General features: G+C 37.3%; 1 protein-coding gene across 3 annotated transcripts in view; it reads left to right on the top strand.

The window, feature by feature from the left end:
- Positions 1 to 24,084, top strand: part of UVRAG (UV radiation resistance associated) — a 315,025-nt gene that overhangs the window by 228,519 nt on the left and 62,422 nt on the right. For all 3 annotated transcript variants that reach the window (XM_082661187.1, XM_082661186.1, XM_082661188.1), the window contains exon 13: positions 1,557 to 1,635. In XM_082661187.1, coding sequence (XP_082517313.1) covers positions 1,557 to 1,635 — 79 coding nt within the window. The remainder of the gene's footprint in view (positions 1 to 1,556; positions 1,636 to 24,084) is intronic.

The following is a 24,084-nucleotide window of genomic DNA, read 5'->3' as shown; positions in this document are numbered from 1 at the left end:
TCCAACATTTGAAACAGTTTCTGCATTTATAACTTGGAAATGGAGATATTTGTGAGTTTGGAGAGCTATGCAGATAGTCTACGTGTAATGGTTTATAGTATAACAACTATACAGCATAGAGCTTTAGGACTCTAGTAAATTACTTCATACTTGCCCCTTTGTTGATATATCCTTTCAGTTAGGTAGTTTCTTTGCAGGCTACCCCATACAAGTTTGAAGGATTCCCAGATACCCTGTAAAAGCCTGGTGTGTTACACTTTACTATCCCGAATTTGCTTTGCTGTCATTTTTAATGCATCTCAATTTAGGGCCAAACTGTATGTCCTAGTTTATTTTTTATAGCTTCAATTAAATACAAAGCTATATCTTCTTGATGGGTGTATGAAGCATTTGGTGTTCCACTGTAGAGAATACAGACAGATCATGACCTTGCTCGCTCCCCAGTGCCTGTAATTTTACAGTACGACAAATTTACCTTTTGGACATTATGTAATCAGAAACTCGAGAATTTAATATAAAGCTTTAAATTCTGTTTCCTTTCTTTCATTTTCCCTTGAAAACAGTATCCTCCAAGCATTATGCAATGTATCTTTTCCTCAGACAATTAAAACACAATTGAAATTAAGAATATCCAGTAATTGTCACCTACCATTTATTTCTGTAAGGTTATGTTATTCTTAAGAAAAGTCAGATATTGCAAAACTAAGGAAAGTAAAGTTTCTTCTTGACCCTGTCTAAGTTGTGATTGATCTGTTTGTAGAGAAATCTATTGCAGAGGCCAAAATGCATGCTTGGTCTTGAGAATTAGGGGAAAATATGACTAGAACATAGATATACTCTAACCTTTTCTTCTTCATTTGCAGGAGTAGGAAAAGGGAAATAGTGAAGGAAACTTACTCCCTAAAATAACTCATCACTTTTATAAAGATCTACAGATCTCATGCCTTTGTTGCTTCAGTGAATCAGGTTAAAATGGAAAGTCTTATGAGAACTCTATGGCATGAGTACATTGCCTTGGAGAAGTAACATCCAAATAGCGACCCCTGCGAATGTGAATGAATTTTTGATGAATCTTTGCTCATTGGTGCTGTGGATTTGACTAGCCACCTCAGAAGCAACAGAAACCTTAGATATCGCTTTCATGTCTGATATTTTTCTTAATCTTCTGTCCCTTTTAGTAGAAGTTGAGATGTCAGGTCCAAAGTATGAGAGGAAAAAAAATTCTAGGATCTTAATCTCAGGGTGGTAGGTTTATGATATATAAATATGAGACATAGTGGCCTCAACTCCTTGAGAATAGTGGGTCACTTTCTTATATATTTGTCCCTTATTGTATGACCTATTCAATTTTTTCTTCGAAACAAAGCAGCCATCATTCTGATTTGACTAATGTTATGAAGATATTAAGATAATAGGTTACAATGACTATCTAAGTGACTTAGTCCAAGTCTTCAGATGTTTATGCTGTATGCAGGCAACTTCTGCCTTTGTCAGCAACTTGGAGGTTGTTTTACTCAAGTTTTTTAAAACTTCTGACCCTACTTTACCTTTTTTAGGTTTCCATTATACCCAAAAGGAGGGGAGAAGTTGCAGTTTGATTACGGTGTCTATCTTCTGAACAAAAACATAGCACAGGTAAGTAACTCCTCTTTACTCCCCTCCTACTTGCCACATTCAGCCTGCTTCCTTGGATCGCTAACCCTCTTTATGAGTAAGTACTACAGTTGACTCCTATTTAACTAGCTACAGTGATAATGCAAAGTTCTTTTTTGGCCACAGTCCTTTTCTGTGCCATTATAAATACCACAAAGAAGCAATGTGTACAGATTACAATCCTCCGGCTAAACTCAGAAGCCATTTACTGAATTGTTACCTGCTAGTAGACTGTACTTGAATGTGTGGGCTTTATAACCTCTTGCCTCTACAGCTTGACTGGTAATAGCTTTCTTCTCACACAGCTTTCTTCTCTTAGACCACTTCTGGGGGCTCATTTTGATTGGGAGTTTACGGAGTAAAGGTTTACTGACTTTGGCAAGTCCCTAATAGTCTCCTCATCTATTATCTAGGGCCCCAAAGAAAAGACCAAGCACATGGTCCTTCCAACCCAGCTTGGATTTTTGTGGCTCTCCTAACATCACACCAGTTCGTATCTCACTTAATGCCTTTCCACATGCCATAGAAAGGCTATCAGATGCTTGGGTTTGCATTTTCCTGAAGGAAATATATAGCATTTCCTTAGCTCACTTGGCTCTACTTCAAGAGGTAGACATGCCGTAAATTTTCTAGTTGTAAAGGAAGATCAGCTTCAGCGCCTTGTTTTTATTTGGACATCCTTCCAATTGGAATATCACATGGATGAGATCCCACTGTTTGGCTGTTCTTTAGTGACATTATCAGCTGTATCCTCAGACCTTTTCCTTTTTATAGAAGCAGTAAGGTTTGTGATGCTTTTGTTTTTATGAGCCTGCGTTGCCTTTTATCTGTATGATTCTGAAGACTCACTGAACAATTCCCATATTCATTTCTGATGGATCTAGAATAATTCCTCCATGTGGTGTCATCTTTGCCTTTCTTCCCCTCATCTAATCTCAGTTTAATGTTTTTTAAAAAATTGGTTTTTATTAAGACTCTTATACTTTTCTGATACTGGATCAAATTTCTAGTTTGCAGTCCTCGATTAATCATTTGCTTATAACCTCACACTCATACTGCTTTTATTGTTACTGCCATCCAGCTTATGTTCATTGCAGGCAAGCAGCCTTGCTCACAGCCTCTGGCCCATGACTCATCTTTCCATGTGCCATTCTTCCCACAACTGATGATTTCCATCCCTCCATTTTTGGCAGAAGAGTATCTCAGTCTGGGAAACAGGACCTTAATTTCAAGGATACCTAGCTCACATTACTGATCACAGATGTCATACCATAGAGAAGGTAGTACTTAGACAGAAAGGGTCAAGAAGGGGCCAGACTAAGGATACATTAAGGGAGAAGAGGTCTAAGTAAATTAGAGAGTACCTCCAGTGAAGTCAGCCAAGGTGGAAAAGAGTACCTGGAAACTGGGGTCCAGAGTGTGGGAGTCAGGATGTCAGGAAGGTTGGCCTCATTTAGTAGAACTAAGTTCTGATCAGAGTTCAGAGATTCTTCTCTCTTTGCCCTATTTCCTGTTTCTTGCTTTAAGCACATAAGGCCTAAGATCAGAAAGAAGTCTGTTGGAAGTTTCCAGGTGAAATCTACTCCTAATTAAGGCTAGGGCTGAAATCCCTGGATTTCCTCATAAATCCCAGCTTCAAACACACACATGCACATGCACACACACTTAATTCTTTCTTCTCAGGGCCCAATAGGAATGGCAAAGTATGGTATAAAGGGGTGCTAAGAATAGCCCAGCTTGCTTTGAGAACAAGACCAACAGGGAGGCTGACTATGTGCAGTGGAAAATTTGGGACAGCCAGCCCTTCACATCAGACTCAGCTCTAGCCCTGTTTGGTCCTCATTTTAGAGCACTTCCCAGGTAGCTTCTGATTTTATTCTTAAGTGAACCAAGGCCACGAGTATGCGGAACTAGTTTTATTCATCTGTTTAAAAAATGGATTACTTCTAGTAATTTTGTATCCTCTGCAACTTTATACTCTTTGAAATTGAGAGATTACATTTGTGTGTGTGTTTAATGGGTTAACCACGCAAACTCTATAGGGAGCAAGTATCTTGCTCTCTGTAGTGTTTTTTCATCACTGTGATGGCAGTGATGGAGATGACAATGAAGGAGATGACAATAAACTTCTTATAAATGGACTTTCTTAGGTTTCAGGGTTCATTCAGAAAGCCTCTTCTGAGCATTTAGAAAGAAACTTTTAGCAAATTTGTGACCTTCAACTTTTTTCACTTTAACTCCATTTTGTCTTTAGCCTTACTACCATCACTTTCTTACATTTCAACTTATAACAAATCAAAGAACCATTAATTATTATGGCTCCTAACCAGGTATTATATTAATAAGATATTTCCAACTTGTGAAGGTTTATTTTTATATACATACATACCAATACATGTTGTCAAAGGGGAGTTTGTCTTCTCAGTCAGTCCCATTTAGACTCTAGAGATGTGAACAAATCATACTATTAAAATGGTCCCACCTCAGTAATTTATAAGCCACATTAGTGGAGGTGGATGAAAGCATTGACGTGTGTTAAAGTGCCAGAGAAAAAGGAGTGAAGTCATTTAATACTGCGTCCATAACTTGGTTGAGGATTTGAATAGTCAATAGGACCTTTCATCACAGCCAGAAGTAGTAGTAAAATCACTTTTCTGGTAGAGGAAATGACAGAATTTAGTAGTATTTGTTACTTCAGTATTTGGGATCAGTGCAGCTCAAGTTTTGAAAGCACAAGCTTAGAAAGACAGGCCTTCAAGTAGAATTCCTCAAGTGTTGTTTGAAGAGCTGAGAGGGTTGGTAAGGTCTGCTTGCCCTCTTCTTGTCACTATTGTCTAAAGGGGTGTGTGTGCTGGGTTGGGTACTGAAAGGGAATAAAGCAAAATGCCTTGTTCTTAGCACCACTTACTAATATTTTTCAAGTGTCAGCCCCTTTGGCTGGATATAGTCTTCCCTGTTGGGCAGCCTGCAACACTAGGAATGGGCCTGGTAAATTTCAAGTACAGTGTAATTAATGTTGATTTAAGAAACCAGCTCCTGCCGTAATTGTCAGTAAGTTTATAAGGACATTATATTAGTATTTGTGTATAGCACAGTAGTTTGCTTTTAGTTCCTAGAGCATAAAAAGTAGTAAATCAAAAATTATAATACTTGTACCTTATGTTTGTGGAAAGCTTTATAGTTTATGATATACATACATATATATCCATGTGACCCTCATCATCACCCTGCAAAGTGAAAAGGGCAGCATTTGATCCAGCATTTCCACTTTGGGGTATTTGTCCAAAGGAAACGAAAACACTAACTTGAAAAGATACCTGTACCCCCCATGTTTATTGCAGCATTATTTAAAATAGCCAAGACATGGAAATAACCTAAGTGTCCATCAATGGATGAATAGATAAAGAAAATGTGGTGTGTGTACGTGTGTGTGTACACACACACACACACACACACACACACACGTACACAGTAGAATATTATTCAGCCATGAAAAGAAGGAAATCCTGGCATTTGCAACAACATGTGGATGGACCTTGAGGGCATTATGCTAAGTGAATTAAATACCATATGATCTCACTCATGTGGAATCTAAGTTAAAAAAAAAAAACCCAAACTCATAGATAAAAAGAACATATTGGTGGTTATCACAGGTCGGGGTAGAGGGTGGTAGAAATGGATGAAGGTTGTCAAAAGCTACCAATTTACAGTTATAAAATAAGTCCTGGAGATATAATGTACAGCATGTTGACTACAGTTAATATCGTATTGTATATTCAGAAGTTGCTCAGAGTGTATATCTTAACAGTTTTCACCACGAGAAAAAAAAAGTTTGTAACTATGTGTGGTGATGGATGTTGACTTATCGTGGTGATTATTTCACAATATATACATACATCGAATCATTATGTTGTATACCTGAAACTAATATAATGTTATATGTTGCAGTATATTATGGGAGATGAACTAATGGATTGAATGTGGGAGATGGAGGAAAAGGAGTAATCAAGAATGACTCCTAGGTTTTGTGTATGAGCAACTGGATGTATGAAAATGCTGTTTATTGAGATGGAGAAGGGTCCAAGAGACAGGGGTTGGGAGAACCAGAAGTTCTGCTTTGGAAATGTTAAGCTTGAGTTGCCTTTTAGAAATCTAAAGCAGAGTCATCAAGTGAGCAACAGAATATGGTTCTGGAACTCAGGGTGCGAGGTCAGTTACTAGAGGTACAGATTTGGTAGTCATCAATATAAAGATGATGTTTAAGTCCATGGAAGCAGGTGCGATCAACCAGGAAGAGAGTGCAGAGCTAGCCAGAGCAGAGAGAGACAGATGCAGACAGAAACATGCCGTGGGATTTAGCCCTGGGAAATCACATTTAGATGTTGGATAGAGGAGGATGAACCAGCAAAGACTGTGAGGAATGGCCAGTTGGGTAGAGAGAAAACCAGGAGAAAGTAATAATTTGGAAACTAAGAGAAGTAAATTTCTGGAAGGAAAGAGTAATCAACTAAATACGTGAACTCTGTCAGATGAAGTATCCAGTGGACTTGGGAACATGGAAGTCATTAACGAGCAGTTTCAGTAGAGCAGTAGGTGTGTTGAAGAGTGAATAGGAAGTGAGGAAGTGCCATTGATTATAGACAGCCCTCCTGAGGTGTTTTTTGTGCAGTGAGATAGACATGTGGGTTCATAACTGGAAAAGACTGTAGGTTTAAGGGAGGTCTTTTGGGTTTTTTTTGTTTTGTTTTTTATTTGTTTTGTGGGGATGTGGAACCTTTTTGGTGTGTTTTATTTTTTAAGATGGCAAATATCAGGGCAGGTTTATATGCTGATGAGAGTGATCAAATGAAGAGAGCAATTGCTAATACAAGGTAAAGAAGGGATACTTGAAGGAGTAAAGTCTTAGGGAGAGGGAAAGGAAATTGGTTTCAGAACATGAGTTTGTTGACCTAAGATAGAAAAAGGGGCACTTTCAGCAAACTCATAGTTTCAAAACAAAACAAAAAGACAAAAACCAGTTTAACTTAAGAATGTCCTTGGGGCTTCCCTGGTGGCGCAGTGGTTAAGAATCCACCTGCCAATGCAGGAGACACGGGTTCGATCCCTGGTCCGGGAAGATCCCACGTGCCGCGGAGCAACTAAGCCTGTGTGCCACAACTACTGAGCGTGCCCTCTAGATCCCGTGAGCCACAACTACTGAGCCCGCACACCGCAACTACTGAGCCCACACACTGCAAGTACTGAACTACACCATAATGAAGAGTAGCCCCTGCTCACCACAACTAGAGAAAGACCATGTGCAGCAGCGAAGACCCAATGCAACAACAACAAAAAAAAAAAGAATGTCCTTGATTAAGCAGTAAAAGTTATTAATTATATTAAATGTTGACCCTTGACTACATATTTTTTTAATATTCTGTGTGATGGAAAGGGAAATAGGCATAAAGCACTTGTGCAATTGAGTTGCTAACTAAACCAGCTGATATTTTTCATGGAGCACCATCTTGAAAGATTGACTAACACAGCCAACTATACAGGCAGGTATTTGGCAGACATGTTCTGCAAAAATGAATGAAGTGAGCCTCTTAAAGGAAATCAACTGATGATGAGATTCAAGATTTTGAATGACAGTATCATTAGTATGTCGGAAAACTTGCATTTGCCACCATGACCTTGACAGCTTCCCGTTTCTTAAAGGTGTTTTTGATGAAGTTGGTAGTGATATTTAACAAAAGAGATTAAAATATTTTATAATGAATGTGTCAGCATTTAAAATGTATATAACTCAGTGAGCCAGTATTTTCAAAATGACCAGTGTATGTTGCTATGAAGTCATGTACAGCTAAAGATCTCTTCAAAGTGCAAAAACCCAATGGATTTTTTTTTTACATATATAAATTTATTTTATTTTACTTATTTTTATTTTTGGCTGCGTTGGGTCTTCATTGCTGCGCACAGGCTCTCTCTAGTTGCGGCGAGTCAGGGCTACTCTTTGTTGCGGTGCGCAGGCTTCTCATTGTGGTGGCTTCTCGTTGGGAGCACGGGCTCTAGGTGCGCGGGCTTCAGTAGTTGTGGCACGCGGGCTCAGTAGTTGTGGCTTACAGGCTCTAGAGTGCAGGCTCAGTAGTTGTGGTGCATGGGTTTAGTTGCTCCGCAGCATGTGGGATCTTCCCGGACCAGGGCTCGAACCTGTTTCTCCTACATTGGCAGGCAGATTCTTAACCACAGCGCCACAAGGGAAGCCCACCCCAATGGATTTTAATGTAACAGCTGTAAAAAATATATTGAAATGGCTTCAGATTCTACATTGCTACTAACCTTTAAGAAGCTACTACTTGTTAAGTTTGGAGGTAGTATCAGAGAAGAATATCTACAATTATCTGAAAAGGCTATTAAAATACTCCTTTCTTTCCCAATTACATTTTCTCATGAAACAACATGTGGTAACAAAATGAATGCAGAAGAATATATGAGAATCCAGCTGTCTTCTATTAAGGCAGTCATTGCAAAAGAGACTTGCAAAAATGTAAAACAGTGTCGCTCATCTCACTAAATTTCTTTTTTTGAAAATATGCTTGTTTTTCATTAAAAATGTTATTTATATTAACAAGTAATAGATTTCTATTATTATTTTAAAGTGAATTAGTAAATACTTAAAAGCTTTTTCAGTTTCATATTTGTATATGCCTACATAAACAAAAGCTTTTTGGGGTCCTCAATTTTAAGAGAGTAAAGGGATCTTGAGACCAAAAAGTTTGAGAACCACCGTCCTAGAGAATGTAGTCACCCAGCTTTCCTATAAAACATCTCAACTGCTCATAGACTGATAAACCAAGACACATGTGTCAGTTCCCCAAATGTGGAAACATTATATAAGAGACCTACAAATTTGAATTCTGGTAGTACTGTGCGATACAAATCATCAGGCCAGCAGCTATCAGTGGATTCTTCCCTATTGCTTTTGAGTTTCCTTGAGCCAGGCTTCTCTACTTTCTTGAAAGTTCAGGGACTTAAGAGTAATACTTTGAGGGTGTAGTTTACAAATATTAATGATGATTTAAATTTGTATTGAACTTAATGGCTTTTGGTTTACTTACACTTCTGTATCTCATTTGATACCTTGTGAAGTACGTTGACCAGGTCTATCTTTAGTTAAGAGATTGAGTTGCTGCTATGCTAACTTATCGAGGATGATGAAGCTATTAAATGACAAACAGAATTCAAGATCAAATCTTCTGAGGTCAGATCCAGCTATATCCCACTTTGTTTCTTCTTCTTTTTTCTTTTTTAATGTGGGCCTTATTACAATCCTATGAGGTGGATAAGGCACAGACGTCTGCCTTTTTACATATGAGACCCCTGAGATCAGGAATTAATAGAACTAGGATTAGATCCTGGAGATTTCATGACCTCTCTTCTTTTTACTCTTTTACCTCTCTTTTTTCTCAGTTTACTTTAAGACTTCATAGAAAGTAACAGTAGCTTCTCCTTCCAAAAACAGTTGGAAACTTCTGTTCTGCCAGGGACATGGTCTTTCTGTAAAACTTGACTACTCATGGGGCCCACAGTGCACAGCTATTTAGAAGGGATCAATGCCAGTTTACACCCAGCAGCTTAAATTCATGTCTATTTCTCTAACATACAGTTCAATATATATGACACATGAAGAGAAAATGCATTTTTATTTTCTTAATTCTTCTTGGAATCAAGAATACAAATTCCAAGGGTATTTTAATAGTCAAAATGCCATCATTCCCTCCTGCTGCCTACAAAATTGCCAATAATAGAGTAGAAACTATTTTTTAAAAGTCCTGTATCTTAACAACAAACAATTTACTGAGATATAATTCACAAACCATACAATTCACCCACTTAAAATGTATAATTCAATGTTTTTTAAAATATATTCAACTAGTGGTGCAACTATCACCCCAGTCTGCTTTAAAATATTTTCATTGCCCATAAAGAAACCCTGTACTCATTAGCAGTCACTCCCTGTTCCCCTAAGACTTCCGACCCTAGGCAGCCACCATTCCACTTCTGTTTCTATTCTGGACATTTCATGGAATAGAATAAAATATGTGGTCTTTGTGACTGGCTTCTTTCCTTTAGCATAGGTTTATGGTTCATCCATATTGTAGTATGCATCAGTCATTGCTTTTTATTAACAAATCATTTTGGTAATTCAAAGATGTATATGGATATACCACATTCCATTCATCCATTCATCAGTTGATAGACATTGGATTGTTTACACTTCAGGGTCATTATGAATAATGCTGCTATGAGCATTAATGTATAAATACAAGTTTTCTGTGGGGCCATGTTTTCATTACTCTTGGGTATATATTGGTAGATATTGGGTTGGCCAAAGAGTTCGATCGGGTTTTTCCATAAGATGTTACGGAAAAACCCGAATGAACTCTTTGGCCAACCCAGTACTTGTGAGTGGAGTTGCTGAGCCATATGGTAAGTATGTTTAACATTTTGAGGAATTGCCAGACTGTGTGTGAAAAGCAGTTACACCATTTTGCATTCCCACCATCGATGTATTAAAGTTCCAGTTTCTGTCCTTTCTATTATAGCCTCCTACTAGTAAAGTGGTATCTCATTGTGGCTTTTTGTTTGTTTTTAACATCTTTATTGGAGTATAATTACTTTACAGTGGTGTGTTAGTTTCTGCTTTATAACAAAGTGAATCAGCTATTATACATACACATGTGTCCCCATATCTCCTCCTCCTTGCATCTCCCTCCCATCATCCCTATCCCACCCCTCTAGGTGGTCACAAAGCACCAAGCTGATCTCCCTGTGCTATGTGGCTGCTTCCCACTAGCTATCTATTTTACATTTGGTAGTGTATATATGTCCATGCCACTCTCTCACTTCGTCCCAGCTTACCCTTCCCTCTCCTTGTGTCCTCAAGTCCATTCTCTACATCTGCGTCTTTATTCCTGTCCTGCTCCTAGGTTCTTCAGAACCATTTTTTTTTTTAGATTCCATATATATGTGTTAGCATACGGTATTTGTTTTTCTCTTTCTGACTTACCTCACTTTGTATGACAGACTCTAGGTCCATCCACCTCACTACAAATAAATCAATTTCATTTCTTTCTATGCCTGAGTAATATTCCATTGTATATATGTGCCACATCTTCTTTATCCATTCATCTGTCAGTGGACACCTATGTTGCTTCCATATCCTGGCTATTGTAAATAGAGCTGCAGTGAACATTGTGGTACATGACTCTTTTTTTTTTTTTTTTTTTACGGTATGCGGGCCTCTCACTGTTGTGGCCTCTCCCGTTGCGGAGCGCAGGCTCAGTGGCCATGGCTCACGGGCCCAGCCGCTCCGCAACATGTGGGATCCTCCCGGACCGGGGCACGAACCCGTGTCCCCTGCATCGGCAGGCGGACTCTCAACAACTGCGCCACCAGGGAAGCCCTACATGACTCTTTTTGAATTATGGTTTTCTCAGGGTATATGCCCACTAGTGGGATTGCTGGGTCATATGGTAGTTCTATTTGTAGTTTTTTAAGGAACCTCCATACTGTTCTCCATAGTGGCTGTATCAATTTACATTCCCACAACAGTGCAAGAGGGTTCCCTTTTCTCCACACCCTCTCCAGCATTTATTGTTTGTAGATTTTTTCATGATGCCATTCTGACTGGTGTGAGGTGATACCTCATTGTAGTTTTGATTTGCATTTCTCTAATGATTAATGATGTTGAGCATGCTTTCATGTGTTTGTTGGCACTCTGTGTATCTTCTTTGGAGAAATGTCTATTTAGGTCTTCTGCCCATTTTTGGATTGGGTTGTTTGTTTTTTTGATATTGAGCTGCATGAGCTGCTTGTATATTTGGAGATTAATCCTTTGTCAGTTGCTTCATTTACAAATATTTTCTCCCATTCTGAGGGTTGTCTTTTCGTCTTGTTTATGGTTTCCTTTGCAGTGCAAAAGCTTTGAAGTTTCATTAGGTCCCATTTGTTTATTTTTGTTTTTATTTCCATTTCTCTAGGAGGTGGGTCAAAAAGGATCTTGCTGTGATTTATATCATAGAGTGTTCTGCCTGTGTCTTCCTCTAAGAGTTTTATAGTGTCTGGCCTTACATTTAGGTCTTTAATCCATTTTGAGTTTATTTTTGTGTTAGGGAGTGTTCTAATTTCATTCTTTTACATGTAGCTGTCTAGTTTTCCCAGTACCACTTATTGAAGAGGCTGTCTTTTCTCCATTGTATTCTCATTGTGGTTTTGATTTGAATTTCCCTAAAGGCTAATGATGTTGAGCATCTTTTCATGTGCTTATTGGACATTTGTATATCTCCCCTGGAGAAATACCTGTTCAAACCCTTTGTCCATTTTTAAATTTGGTAATTTTTCTTTATTATTGAGCTGTAAGAGATCTTTATATAATCTAAACACAAGTCCCTTCTCAGATATATGATTTGCAAATATTTTCTCCCATTTTGCAGGTTGTCTTTTTCACTCTCTTGATAGTGTCTGTTGAAACACAAAGGTTTTTGGTTTCGATGAAGTCCAGTTTTATCTACATTTTCTTTACTTGCTTATGCTTTTGTTGTCATATCTAAGAAAGCTTAGCCCAAGTACTTTTAGGTTTTCTTCTGTGTAGTTTTAGCTTACACATTTAGGTTTGTAATCCATCTTGAATTAATTTTTTTTATATAGTGTAAGGAAAGGGTCCAACTTCATTCTTTTGCATGTAGATATCCATTTAGCCCAGAAAAATTTGTTGAAAAGACTACTCATTACCCATTGAATTGTCTTGGTGCTCTTGTTGAAAATTAATTGACTATAAGTGTAAAGATTTATATCTGAACTCTAAATTCTGTTCCGTTAATATATATGTCTGTCCTTATGCTAATACCACCATATCATTTTTCTTTAAAAAATACTCTTTTCAAAAATAATACATTCCAGGCTTCCCTGGTGGCGCAGTGGTTGAGAGTCCGCCTGCCGATGCAGGGGACACGGGTTTGTGCCCCAGTCCGGGAGGATCCCACATGCCACGGAGCGGCTGGGCCCGTGAGCCATGGCCGCTGAGCCTGTGCGTCTGGAGCCTGTGCTCCACAACGGGAGAGACCACAACAGTGAGAGGCCCGTGTACCGCAAAAAATAATAATAATAAAATACATTCCAATTGTAGAAATTTTTTAAAGTACAAAAAGGATAGAAGAACAGAGTTTTTAAAATAGTCTTTTAAAATTCACATACACCTTCTGAATATTCCAAACTTTTTTGTCTTTTCCTTTATAGTTGAGATAACATTATGTATACTGCTCAACTAAAAACTCTCTAAGTCAATATTTTTAATATGTAGTATTTCATTTATGTGCATAATGTGCATATATTATCATTTATTTAACCATTCCACTAATCTTGGACATTTGTTCTTCCATGTTTTTCTTAAAAATAAGGTTTCAGTTACCATATTAGCACTAATAGGTGTTTTACATATACATATATAAATTTGTTTCTGCTCTGTAGAGTGATGTTTTCAGATATAAGAGACAGTAAGGTAAATATTAAAGCACTTTATTGTGACAGAAATCCTGTCTCTTAAGTTTTTCCACGGGCTCTACATTGTTTCCACTAAATCAGTTCAGACTTAAGCTTCATACTGCTGTGGACAAAGAGGATTTTCAGTCACATCCTCACTTTGAAAGATGATGATGATGATCTCCTCTACTCATAAGTATTCCTTGGTGGGCTTTTTTTCTTTTTAATAGTAGAACAATTACATTTTCGTGTACGTGTGTAATGTAAATCCACAAATATCTGAGTGAGCTGTGCAAGGCCTATGAGAGGCTGAGTTTACCCCAGGTGTTCGTATTTGGGGATAAAAAAATATGCACACTATGTAAATAGTTAACTAGTACAAGGCATGCAGTGATAACTGTCAAAGGAGAAGTTCCAGTCAAAATGCGGTTCTGGCTCTCAGCAGGAAGAGTCCCAAAGACGTGGATGCGCTTCCCACCGAGGTGATGAGCTTGGGCATGTAATACAGTTCACTGCACCTCCATTCCCTTATTTCTGTAAAGGTTGGATACTCATTATAGGATTGTTGCGGGGACAATAAAAAATGAGGGTTGAGTTTGTAGCTCAGGCTTTGTCTGCAGAAAGGGTACTCAGTAAATAGTAGCTGCCATTTTTTGCGCTTCATGTGGTTATTCTTGTTAGGCTCATGTGGAGTGGGAATGCTTCGATAGACAGATACGGCACCCGAACTGGAAGTTCAAGGCAGGAAAGCATCTGGCTAGTGAGAGAGGAGGAGAAGCAGAGGTGCAAAGGAAGGGCTGTTCCAGGCTGGCTGGAATAGGTTACCTTAATAGTGGGGATAGGAAAGACATTTTTGACTGACCACCATTGGCCCTGGCACCATACTGTTACCAGTTGTTATACTTGGAACTAAAACTGGTCTATGTGAGCTCCCTGGGCATGTTTCAGATGTTTAATAAATACTTGTTGAAAGAATGAGTGGTGAATGAGTCAACCAGGAAATTGTTCTTTCCTTCCTTAAGATTGATAGTTAATGAACTTATTTCTATTTAAATATGTGTGTGTATTTAAATATATATTTAAATGCATCTTGACTCATGTCTGTTTAAATGGAGGCTTTAACGGAAGTAGAAAAATCACGTATATAGTTGTTTTTCAAAAGTTCCATTCTGTATTTAAGGGATAACATACTACCTTTTTGAACTTGCAAGTGATTGGTTAAATGTTCTTGTATTAATTTTTTAAAGAATCATATCAGTTATTAACCAATTTACTAAACATTTTTAATGATACATTGGCTGTGATCACTGTACTTCCAAGTGCTGAGGGTGATAAATTAACAAGGTAAAATAATTTATTTTTATGTCAGTTGGACATTTTCTCCTACTTTAAACTGAAACTAGAAATCCAATGCCAAAAATATCTTTCCAAATGAAAAATAAAAGTTTTAACTCATATTTATATAGCTTACTTTAGGGTACAGAGATCTTTCACATATATTACCTCTTTTATCCTTTTCAAAAGCCCTAAAAGTGTTGGTATTATTATCCCCACTTTCCATTTAGGTAAACTGAGACTCTGAATAGTGAGCAAAGAAATTCAGATCCTCATCATCTCACTCTAAGTTCAGGGGACTTGCTGACTTCCTTTTATCAGTCAGAAAGAAACATTAAATAGCAGGTTTCCCTTTTGTCTGTGGCTACCTAAGAGCCAAGTAAAAATTTAGCACCTTACTTGGTTTAGCATCTTTGATAACTTCTGTCTCTTCCTTTATCCTAGTTGTTTTTAAAAATTCACTTTAGGCCTTTATTCTGCATGTTTTAATATTTTAAGCTGGCAAATTTTTTTCTTTAATTAAAGAAACAAGTTGCTTATTCAGTAATGATGTGAGCCTTTTCCGAGGCACTCCTATGAGTGACATTTGTTGCTGGGAGAAAAATATTTAAAGAATGCACCTCAACTGAAATAAAATATATAATGCTTAGTTCAGAGAAGGTAGAATATAAATTCCAACTATTTTTTATGGCTAAGCCTCATGAAGTGAATTATGAGAAATAATATGTATGAAAAGTGAATTTGGTCTGATTTTAGTTGGCATCAAAGGGACCAGCGTAGCTTAGGTTTAAGCTATTTAAAGAAATGAACTTCAAAAAATTGTTATATGTAAATTTTGGTGTCCAGTAGAGAAAAGCATTTTAAAATGTGCTGATTTGGGTTTCCAGGGAGGATAAAATTAGTATCCTAATTAATGTAACTTTATCAAGGGAAAGGCCAAAATCCTAGAATAAAATGAACTAAAATAAATGCAGCATAGCTGAATATTTAAGAGCAAGTACTATGGATTTAGACTACAAGGTTCAAATGCCAATTTATCACTTTAGCTGTATGATTTTGGGTAAATTACTTAATCTCTCTGTACTTCAGTGTCTTTATCTGTAAAACAGGGAAAATAATACCTATAATTATAATTCCCATCTCTTAGAGTTGTTATAAGGATTAAATAATATTTTTAAAGCATTTAGAATAGTGCCTGGAACTGAGTAAGTACTAAAAAAGTGTTGCTAACTAAATAAAATGCAAAGTACAGTGTAATCTTTGTGATAAAGAAATTCCACATTCCACAAATACAACATGAGGTGAAGATGTGTGGAAGTGGATTACAAGCTAAATGCAAGTTAAGAATAATAAGTAAAGGAGTGGGGGAGTTGCCTTTTTAGCTGCATCAGTGAGAGTACCATGTATGAGGAAGGAAAATTCAGACACCTTGTTCACTGTCAGTGAACTTTTAGTTTCAAGTTAAGGTAGTATTTTTTCAAAATAGAAATAACTTTTTTTTATCATATAAATGATTCAATCTCGGTATAAACTTTTTCAAAATACAGAAAAGCATTAAGGAAAACATTAAAACCACTTTGGATTCCATTACTCAGAGATAACCATTGTAATATTTTGGTGAACATTTTTCCAAACATCTATGCAAATAAATATACATGCATAAGTTAAATAGGTAATATTTTACATAAATGGTTTCACATTGTGCATTCTGTTGTGTGTCTTACTTTTTTCATTTAACTGTTTTGTGAAGATAGTTTCATATTGATGAATATAGTTGTATAAAATTTTGTTGTCTGCATTGCATCCTGTTGTGTGGACATTAACAGTTTCCTTGTTGTTGGACACTTAGATTATTTCCAAGATTTGCCTATTATGAACAACATTACAATGAGAGAAGCATCTTTCTACTTAGTTATACCTGTGTTCAGTTATTCCCTTAAGATAAGTATCTCATTGCTAGGTCAAAGAACACATAAATTATAAAGTTTGACATATCTGTTTCTTTATCCTCTTGCCAATGTTGTTTGTTATTAACCTTTTTTATATGAGAGAAGAAACATAATATCTCTGTGCTTTTATTTGTAGCTCTCTGATTATTAGTGAATGTTAAGTTCAGGCATTTCATATTTTATATATATATATATTTCATTTCATATAAATATTATATATATATATTTGCTGTTTCAAGTTCTTTGGTGAATCACCGATACCTTCTGATAAATAATGCCGTAAAAAAAATTATGGTAGACTGTAGAACCCCCCCAAATGATATAAGATATAAAAAAATAATACATAGGCCTTGCAGGTAAGGGTGAAGAATTTGCTGAGTCACAGATGTGTCAGTTTTCCTCTGTTTTTACCTCCTTTCTTCTCCCAGTCCTCTCTAGGATTGTCAGTTCCCTTGCTGTATAAAAGCAGTCTATGGCAGTAGGACAAAGGCTGGACTGAAGACAGCTTTTGGAAGAAGCATCTAAACTCCCATCTGCCACTGCCTGGCTCACTTCTTCATTCTTTTCCTCTGCTTGGCACTTTTCATCTGCTGTAAAATGTTTCTTTTCTTTCATCTGAGCCCTAAGACTGGTATTATGATTTCTGTTTACTCTCTTGGCGTTTCTGTGGCTCCAAGCAGGGCTGATTGATCATTTACTCTGTGTCAGGCGCTGGGCTGGGCATTGAGGAGAAAAGGTTGAAGAGGACTCTGTTCCTAACCCTGGTGCTGCTTGCCTTCTAGCCAGGGTGACATTGCAATGTAGTATGCACTAATAATGGATGTATGTGTAAAGTTCTTTGGGAAGTACAGTTTTGTTTTGTTTTTTAAATCATCACCTTCAAGCTTTTTGACTTAACACAACATGATCGAAAAGATTTTAAGATTCTCTAAGAGATCATTTACAAACAGTACGCTGTATGTTGGTGATTTTGTTTACAGAAAATAAGCAAAGATTTATGGAATACCACGTCAGGTAAATAAGGGGTCAAGTCCAATACAAGATGGACTTATAATAATAATGATAATACCACCATACATTTAAGGAGTGCTTTATAGTTTTCAAAGTGCTTTCACACAAAAAGCTCATAACTGATCCTCACAGTTTCTTCTCTGAAGTAGATTTAATAAGAATTTTCAACTTTAATTAAGTTCTTCTTAGGAACTCTTATCATGAGGAAATAATTCTAACTTCCTGAAGACAGTTAAAAGACATTTATCAGGGCTTCCCTGGTGGCACAGTGGTTGAGAATCCACCTGCCAGTGCAGGGGACACGGGTTCATGCCCCGGTCCGGGAAGATACCACATGCTGCGGAGCGGCTGGGCCCGTGAGCCGTGGCCGCTGAGCCTGCGCGTCTGGAGCCTGTGCTCCGCAACAGGAGAGGCCACAACAGTGAGAGGCCCGTGTACCTAGGGGTACCTAGAGGCCTGTGTACCTAGCATCTAGGGGATAGGTTAAATAAAGGAATATCCTTAGTCATTAAAAGTTTTATGAAGATTAGATAATAGCAAAGAATTCATTTGTTATTAGTGGAGAAAGAAGGGTACAGAGTTGAATACATATACTACAATTAAAATTATTAAAATAAAAAAGGTAAAGGCACCAAACAAACATTTACCCTTTATGTAGGGGGAGAAATATTGCCCAGATGTATGCTAAAATTGTGGACATGCTTGTCTTGTGGGAGTGTTGCCACTTGATAATTGTGGTGTTGTGTAAGAAATTTCACTCTGGGCCTCAGTGTCCTTATTTATCTAATGAGGCTCCCAAAACTCATTGTACAACAGAACGTTGTTGTTGACGTGTTTTTCTAAATGGCTTTAAAACATTTCTTTGTCCGCACTGTGTTTACATGTATAGATGATAGTTGTATCTCTTTGTTTCCAGACTGCCTTCCTTGCAAGGCTGCTTAGTGTCTTAGCAAGAGCCCTAGATTGTGCGCTAGCCTTAAGCAAAGAGTTGCCTCACAGTGACATTGGGCAAGTCTCTCAATCTTTCTAAGCTCTAGATTCTTTTAAAATAAGGAAGTTGAAGTAAATAACCTCTTCATTTCCTTCTAGCAGTAATGTTCTATGATTCCTCCCAATCTCGTTTTGAGCAAATGCATGATTAAAAAAAAAAGAAAGCACAATAAATTGGTTAGGTAGAGGTGATGAGAGTGTAAATTGATAAAATCATTTTAGAAAACACTTTGGCATTTTCCAGTGAACTTGAAGATATGCATATGAGAATGTTTATGGCAGCGCTGTTCGTAATACCCGAAGACTGGAAGCAAGTTGAAAATGTCAGCAATATGTTTGTCTTTAATCATGATATATTTATGTAATGGAGTACTGTGCAGCCATGAAACCATAGCTATATGCAGTGATTAAGGTAAATTTTACAAGCCTAATGTTGAGTAAAAGAAGCACAACAAGAGAGAATCTCCACAAAGTTACTCTTTTTATGTATAGTTCAAAAATGGGCAACATTATACTATACTGGTTGGGATGAAAACTATACAGAAAGCATGGATAGTGAAGAGCTTTGGGGCTATAATGAGAAAGGGGCTCACGGGGAGCTTCTAGGGCGCCAGCGTTCTGTTTCTTGACTAAGTGGTGGTTACACAGGGGTTTGCTTTATCCTTTAAACAATGCATAGCTGTTTTAAGCATTTTGCTATTTGTATGTTGTATCTTGACATTAAACAGTTACAGGATAGCAACAATAAAAAAGTATATATGTGGGAATTCCCTGGCAGTCCAGAGGTTTGGACTTGGTGCTTTCACTGGTCAGGGAACTAATATCCTGCAAGGCATGCAGTGTGGCCAAAAAAAAAAAAATATATATATATATATATATATATATATATGACACCATTCTTGTAGTCTTTGAGACATATTTGCCAGTGCTAAGGACTTGATAGTCATTGTCATAAACCAGAAGAAAAAGAATTTTGAAGTAGAGCACTTGGAAGTTCATTTGTCTTAGCTTCATAAATAAGAGTGTCTGCTTTTATTGATTACCTATATGCAAAGCACTTTTTACTCTTTGTCTCTAATTTTCATAATAACGCTTTCAGGTTTTTATTATTATCCTCATTTTACAAATGAGGAAACTGAGGCTTAGGGTAATTAAATAACTCCTTGGTAGAGGAAGAATTTTAAATAAATCACTGAAACAAATCTGCATGGACTATTTTTGGTATTTTTTTTTCTCGTCCATGTTATAGTAAGATAAATTGGAAACAACTTTTGTAACCATTTTAAGATATGTAATATGAAAGTAAGCTCTGAATAAATGAACAGACTGAGTTTTGGATAGATATCTTTTTTTTTTTTTTCTTTTTTTAGATATCGTTTCTTTGTGCCTAAAAGTATGGAAGATTTCCCAAATGCCTAGTAGTAAATGAGTTTTTGGGTATTTGGACATTTACCACTTGTAGGTCAAGCCCCTGCACTGAGCATTAAAATTGATCTCATTAGAAGAGAAAGTGGGAGAAACAATGTCTACATGTTTTTAAATTTAATTTAATTTTATTTTTATACAGCAGGTTCTTGTTATCTGTTTTATACGTATTAGTGTATACATATCAATCCCAATCTCCCAATTCATCACACCACCACCCCACCCCTCCCCCACTACCCCCCTTGGTGTCCATACGTTTGTTCTCTACATCTGTGTCTCTATTTCTGCCTTGCAAACCGGTTCATCTGTACCATTCTTCTAAATTCCACGTATATGCATTAATATACGATATTTGTTTTTCTCTTTCTGACTTACTTCACTCTGTATGACAGTCTCTAGGTCCACCCATGTCTCTACAAATGACCCAATTTCGTTCCTTTTAATGGCTGAGTAATATTCCATTGTATATATGTACCACATCTTCTTCTATTCATCTGTCAATGGGCATTTAGGTTGCTTCCATAACTTGGCTATTGTAAATAGTGCTGCAATGAACATTGAGGTGCAAGTGTCTTTTTTTTTTTTTTTTGCGGTACACGGACCTCTCACTGTGTGGCCTCTCCCGTTGCGGAGCACAGGCTCTGGACGCGCAGGGTCAGCCGCCATGGCTCACGGGCCCAGCCGCTCCATGGCATGTGGAATCTTCCCGGACTGGGGCACGAACCCGTGTCCCCTGCATCGGCAGGCAGACTCTCAACCACTGCACCACCAGGGAAGCCCACAAGTGTCTTTTTGAATTATGGTTTTCTCTGGGTATATGCCCAGTAATGGGATTCCTGGGTCATATGGTAATTCTATTTTTCATTTCTTAAGGAACCCCCATACTGTTCTCCATAGTGGCTTATCAATTTACATTCCCACCAACAGTGCAAGAGGATTCCCTTTTCTCCATACCCTCTCCAGCATTTGTTGTTTGTAGATTTTCTGAAGATGCCCATTCTAACTGGTGTGAGGTGATACCTCATTGTAGTTTTGATTTGCATTTCTCTGATAATTAGTGACGTTGAGTAGCTTTTCGTGTGCCTCTTGGCCATCTGTATGTCTTCTTCAGAGAAATGTCTGTTTAGGTCTTCTGCCCATTTTTTGATTGCATTGTTTGTTTTTTTAATATTGAGCTACATGAGCTGTTTATATATTTTGGAGATTAATCCTTTGTCGATTCATTTGCAAATATTTTCTCCCATTCTGAGGGTTGTCTTTTCGTCTTGTTTATAGTTTCCTTTGCTGTGCAAAAGCTTTTAAGTTTCATTAGGTACCATTTCTTTATTTTTGTTTTTATTTCCATCACTCTGGGGGTGGGTCAAAAAAGATCTTGCTGTGATTTATGTCAAAGAGTGTTATTTCTGTGTTTTCCTCTAAGAGTTTTATAGTGTCCGGTCTTACATTTGTGTCTTTAATCTATTTTGAGTTTATTTTTGTGTATGATGTTAGAGAGTGTTCTAATATCAATCTTTTACATGTAGCTGTCCAGTTTTCCCAGCACCACTTATTGAAGAGACTGTCTTTTCTCCATTGTATATCCTTGCCTCCTTTGTCATAGATTAGTTGACCATAGGTGTGTGGGTTTATCTCTGGGCTTTCTATCCTATTCCATTGATCTATATTTCTGTTTTTGTGCCAGTACCATATTGTCTTGATTAATGTAGCTTTGTAATACAGTCTGAAGTCAGGGAGTCTGATTCCTCCAGCTCTGTTTTTTTCCTCAAGATTGCTTTGGCTATTTGGGGTCTTTCATGTCTCCATACAAATTTTAAGATTTTTTTTGTCCTAGTTCTGTAAAAAAAAAATGCCATTGGTTAATTTGATAGGGATTGCATTGAATCTGTAGATTGCTTTGGGTAGTATAATCATTTTCACAATATTGATTCTTCGAATCCAAGAACATAGTATAATCTCTCCATCTGTTTGTGTCATCTTTGCTTTCTTTCATCAGTGTCTTACAGTTTTCTAAGTACATGTCTTTTATCTCCTAGGTAGGTTTATTCCTAGGTATTTTATTCTTTTTGTTGCAATGGTGAATGGGATTGTTTCCTTAATTTCTCTTTCTGATCTTTCGTTGTTAGTGTATAGGAATGCAGGAGATTTCTGTGCATTAATTTCATATCCTGCAACTGTACCAAATTCATTGATTAGCTCTAGTAGTTTTCTGGTGGAATCTTTAGGATTATTTATGTATAGTATCATGTCATCTGCAAACAGTGACAGTTTTACTTCTTCTTTTCCAGTTTGTATTCCTTTTATTTCTTTTTCTTCTCTGATGGCCGTGGCTAGGACTTCCAAAACCGTGTTGAATAATAGTTTTGAGAGTGGTCATCCTTGTCTTGTTCCTGATCTTAGAAGAAATGCTTTCAGTTTTTCACCATTAAGAATGATGTGTGCTGTGGGTTTGTTGTATATGGCCTTAACTATGTTGAGGTAGGTTCCCTGTATGCCCGCTTTCTGGAGAGTTTTTATCATAAATCGGTGTTGAATTTTGTCAGAAGCTTTTTCTGCATCTATTGAGGTGATCATATGGTTTTTACTCTTCAATTTGTTAATATGGTGTATCACATTGATTCATTGAATTCTATCAGACATTTAGCTCTTTAAATATTTGATAGAATTCACCTGTGAAGCCATCTGATCCTGGACTTTTGTTTGCTGGAAGATTTTTATTTTTATTTTTGCGGTACGCCTCTCACTGCTGTGGCCTCTCCCGTTGCGGAGCACAGACTCCGGACGCGCAGGCTCAGCGGCCATGGCTCACGGGCCCAGCCGCTCCACGGCATGTGGGATCCTCCCGGGCTGGGGCACGAACCCGTGTCCCCTGCATCGGCAGGCGGACTCTGAACCACTGCGCCACCGGGAAGCCCCCTGCTGGAAGATTTTTAATCACAGTTTCAATTTCGTTACTTGTGGTTGATTGCTCTGCTCATATTTTCTATTTCTTCCTGGTTCAGTCTTGGAAGGGTATACCTTTCTAAGAATTTGTCCATTTCTTCCAGGTTGTCCATTTTATTGGTATAGAGTTGCTTGTAGTAGTCTCTTATGATGCTTTGTATTTCTGTGGTGTCCATTGTAACTTCTCCTTTTTCATTTCTAATTTTATTGATTTGAATCCACTCCCTCTTTTTCTTGATGAGTTTTATCAATTTTGTTTATCTTCTCAAAGAACCAGCTTTTAGTTTTATTGATTTTTGATATTGTTTTCTTTGTTTCTATTTCATTTATCTCTGCTCTGATCTTTATGATTTCTTTCCTTCTATTAACTTTGGATTTTGTTTGTTCTTCTTTCTCTCGTTCCTTTAGGTGTAAGTTTAGATTGTTTATTTGAGACTTTTGTTTTTTGAGGTAGGATTGTATTGCTATAAAGTTCCCTCTTAGAACTGCTTTTGCTGCATCCCATAGGTTTTGGATCATCATGTTTTCATTGTCATTTGTCTCTAGGTAGTTTTTGACTTCCTCTTTGATTTCTTCAGTGATCTCTTGGTTATTTAGTAACGTATCATTTAGCCTCCGTGTGTTCATGTTTTTTACATTTTTTCCCTGAAATTTATTTCTGATCTCATAGCATTGTGGTTGGAAAAGATGCTTGATATGATTTTGATTTTCTTAAATTTACTGAGGCTTGATTTGTGACCCAAGATGTGATCTGTTCTGGAGAATGTTCTGTGTGCACTTGAGAAGAAAGTGTAATCTGCTGTTTTCAGATGAAATGCCCTATAAATATCAATTAAATCTATCTGGTCAAAAAAAAAATCTATCTGGTCTATTGTGTCATTTAAAGCTTGTGTTTCCTTATTAATTTTCTGTCTGGATGATCTGTGCATTGGTGTAAGTGAGGTGTTAAAGTCCCCCACTATTATCGTGTTACTGTCAATTTCCTCTTTTATAGCTGTTAGCAGTTGCTGTATGTATTGAGGTGCTCCTATGCTGGGTGCATATATTTTTATAATTGTTATATCTTCTTGGATTGATCTCTTGATCATTATGTAGTGTCCTTCCTTGTCTCTTATAACATTCTTTATTTTAAAGTCTATTTTATCCGATATGAGTATTGCTACTCCAGCTTTCTTTTGATTTTCATTTGCATGGAATATCTTTTTCCATCCCCTCACTTTCAGTCTGTATGTGTCCCTAGGTCTGAAGTTGGGTCTCTTGT

Source organism: Grampus griseus, assembly GCF_964374135.1.
Source record: "Grampus griseus genome assembly, chromosome: 8".
Classification (NCBI taxonomy): domain Eukaryota; kingdom Metazoa; phylum Chordata; class Mammalia; order Artiodactyla; family Delphinidae; genus Grampus; species Grampus griseus.
This window is presented reverse-complemented; position numbering and strand designations above follow the sequence as displayed.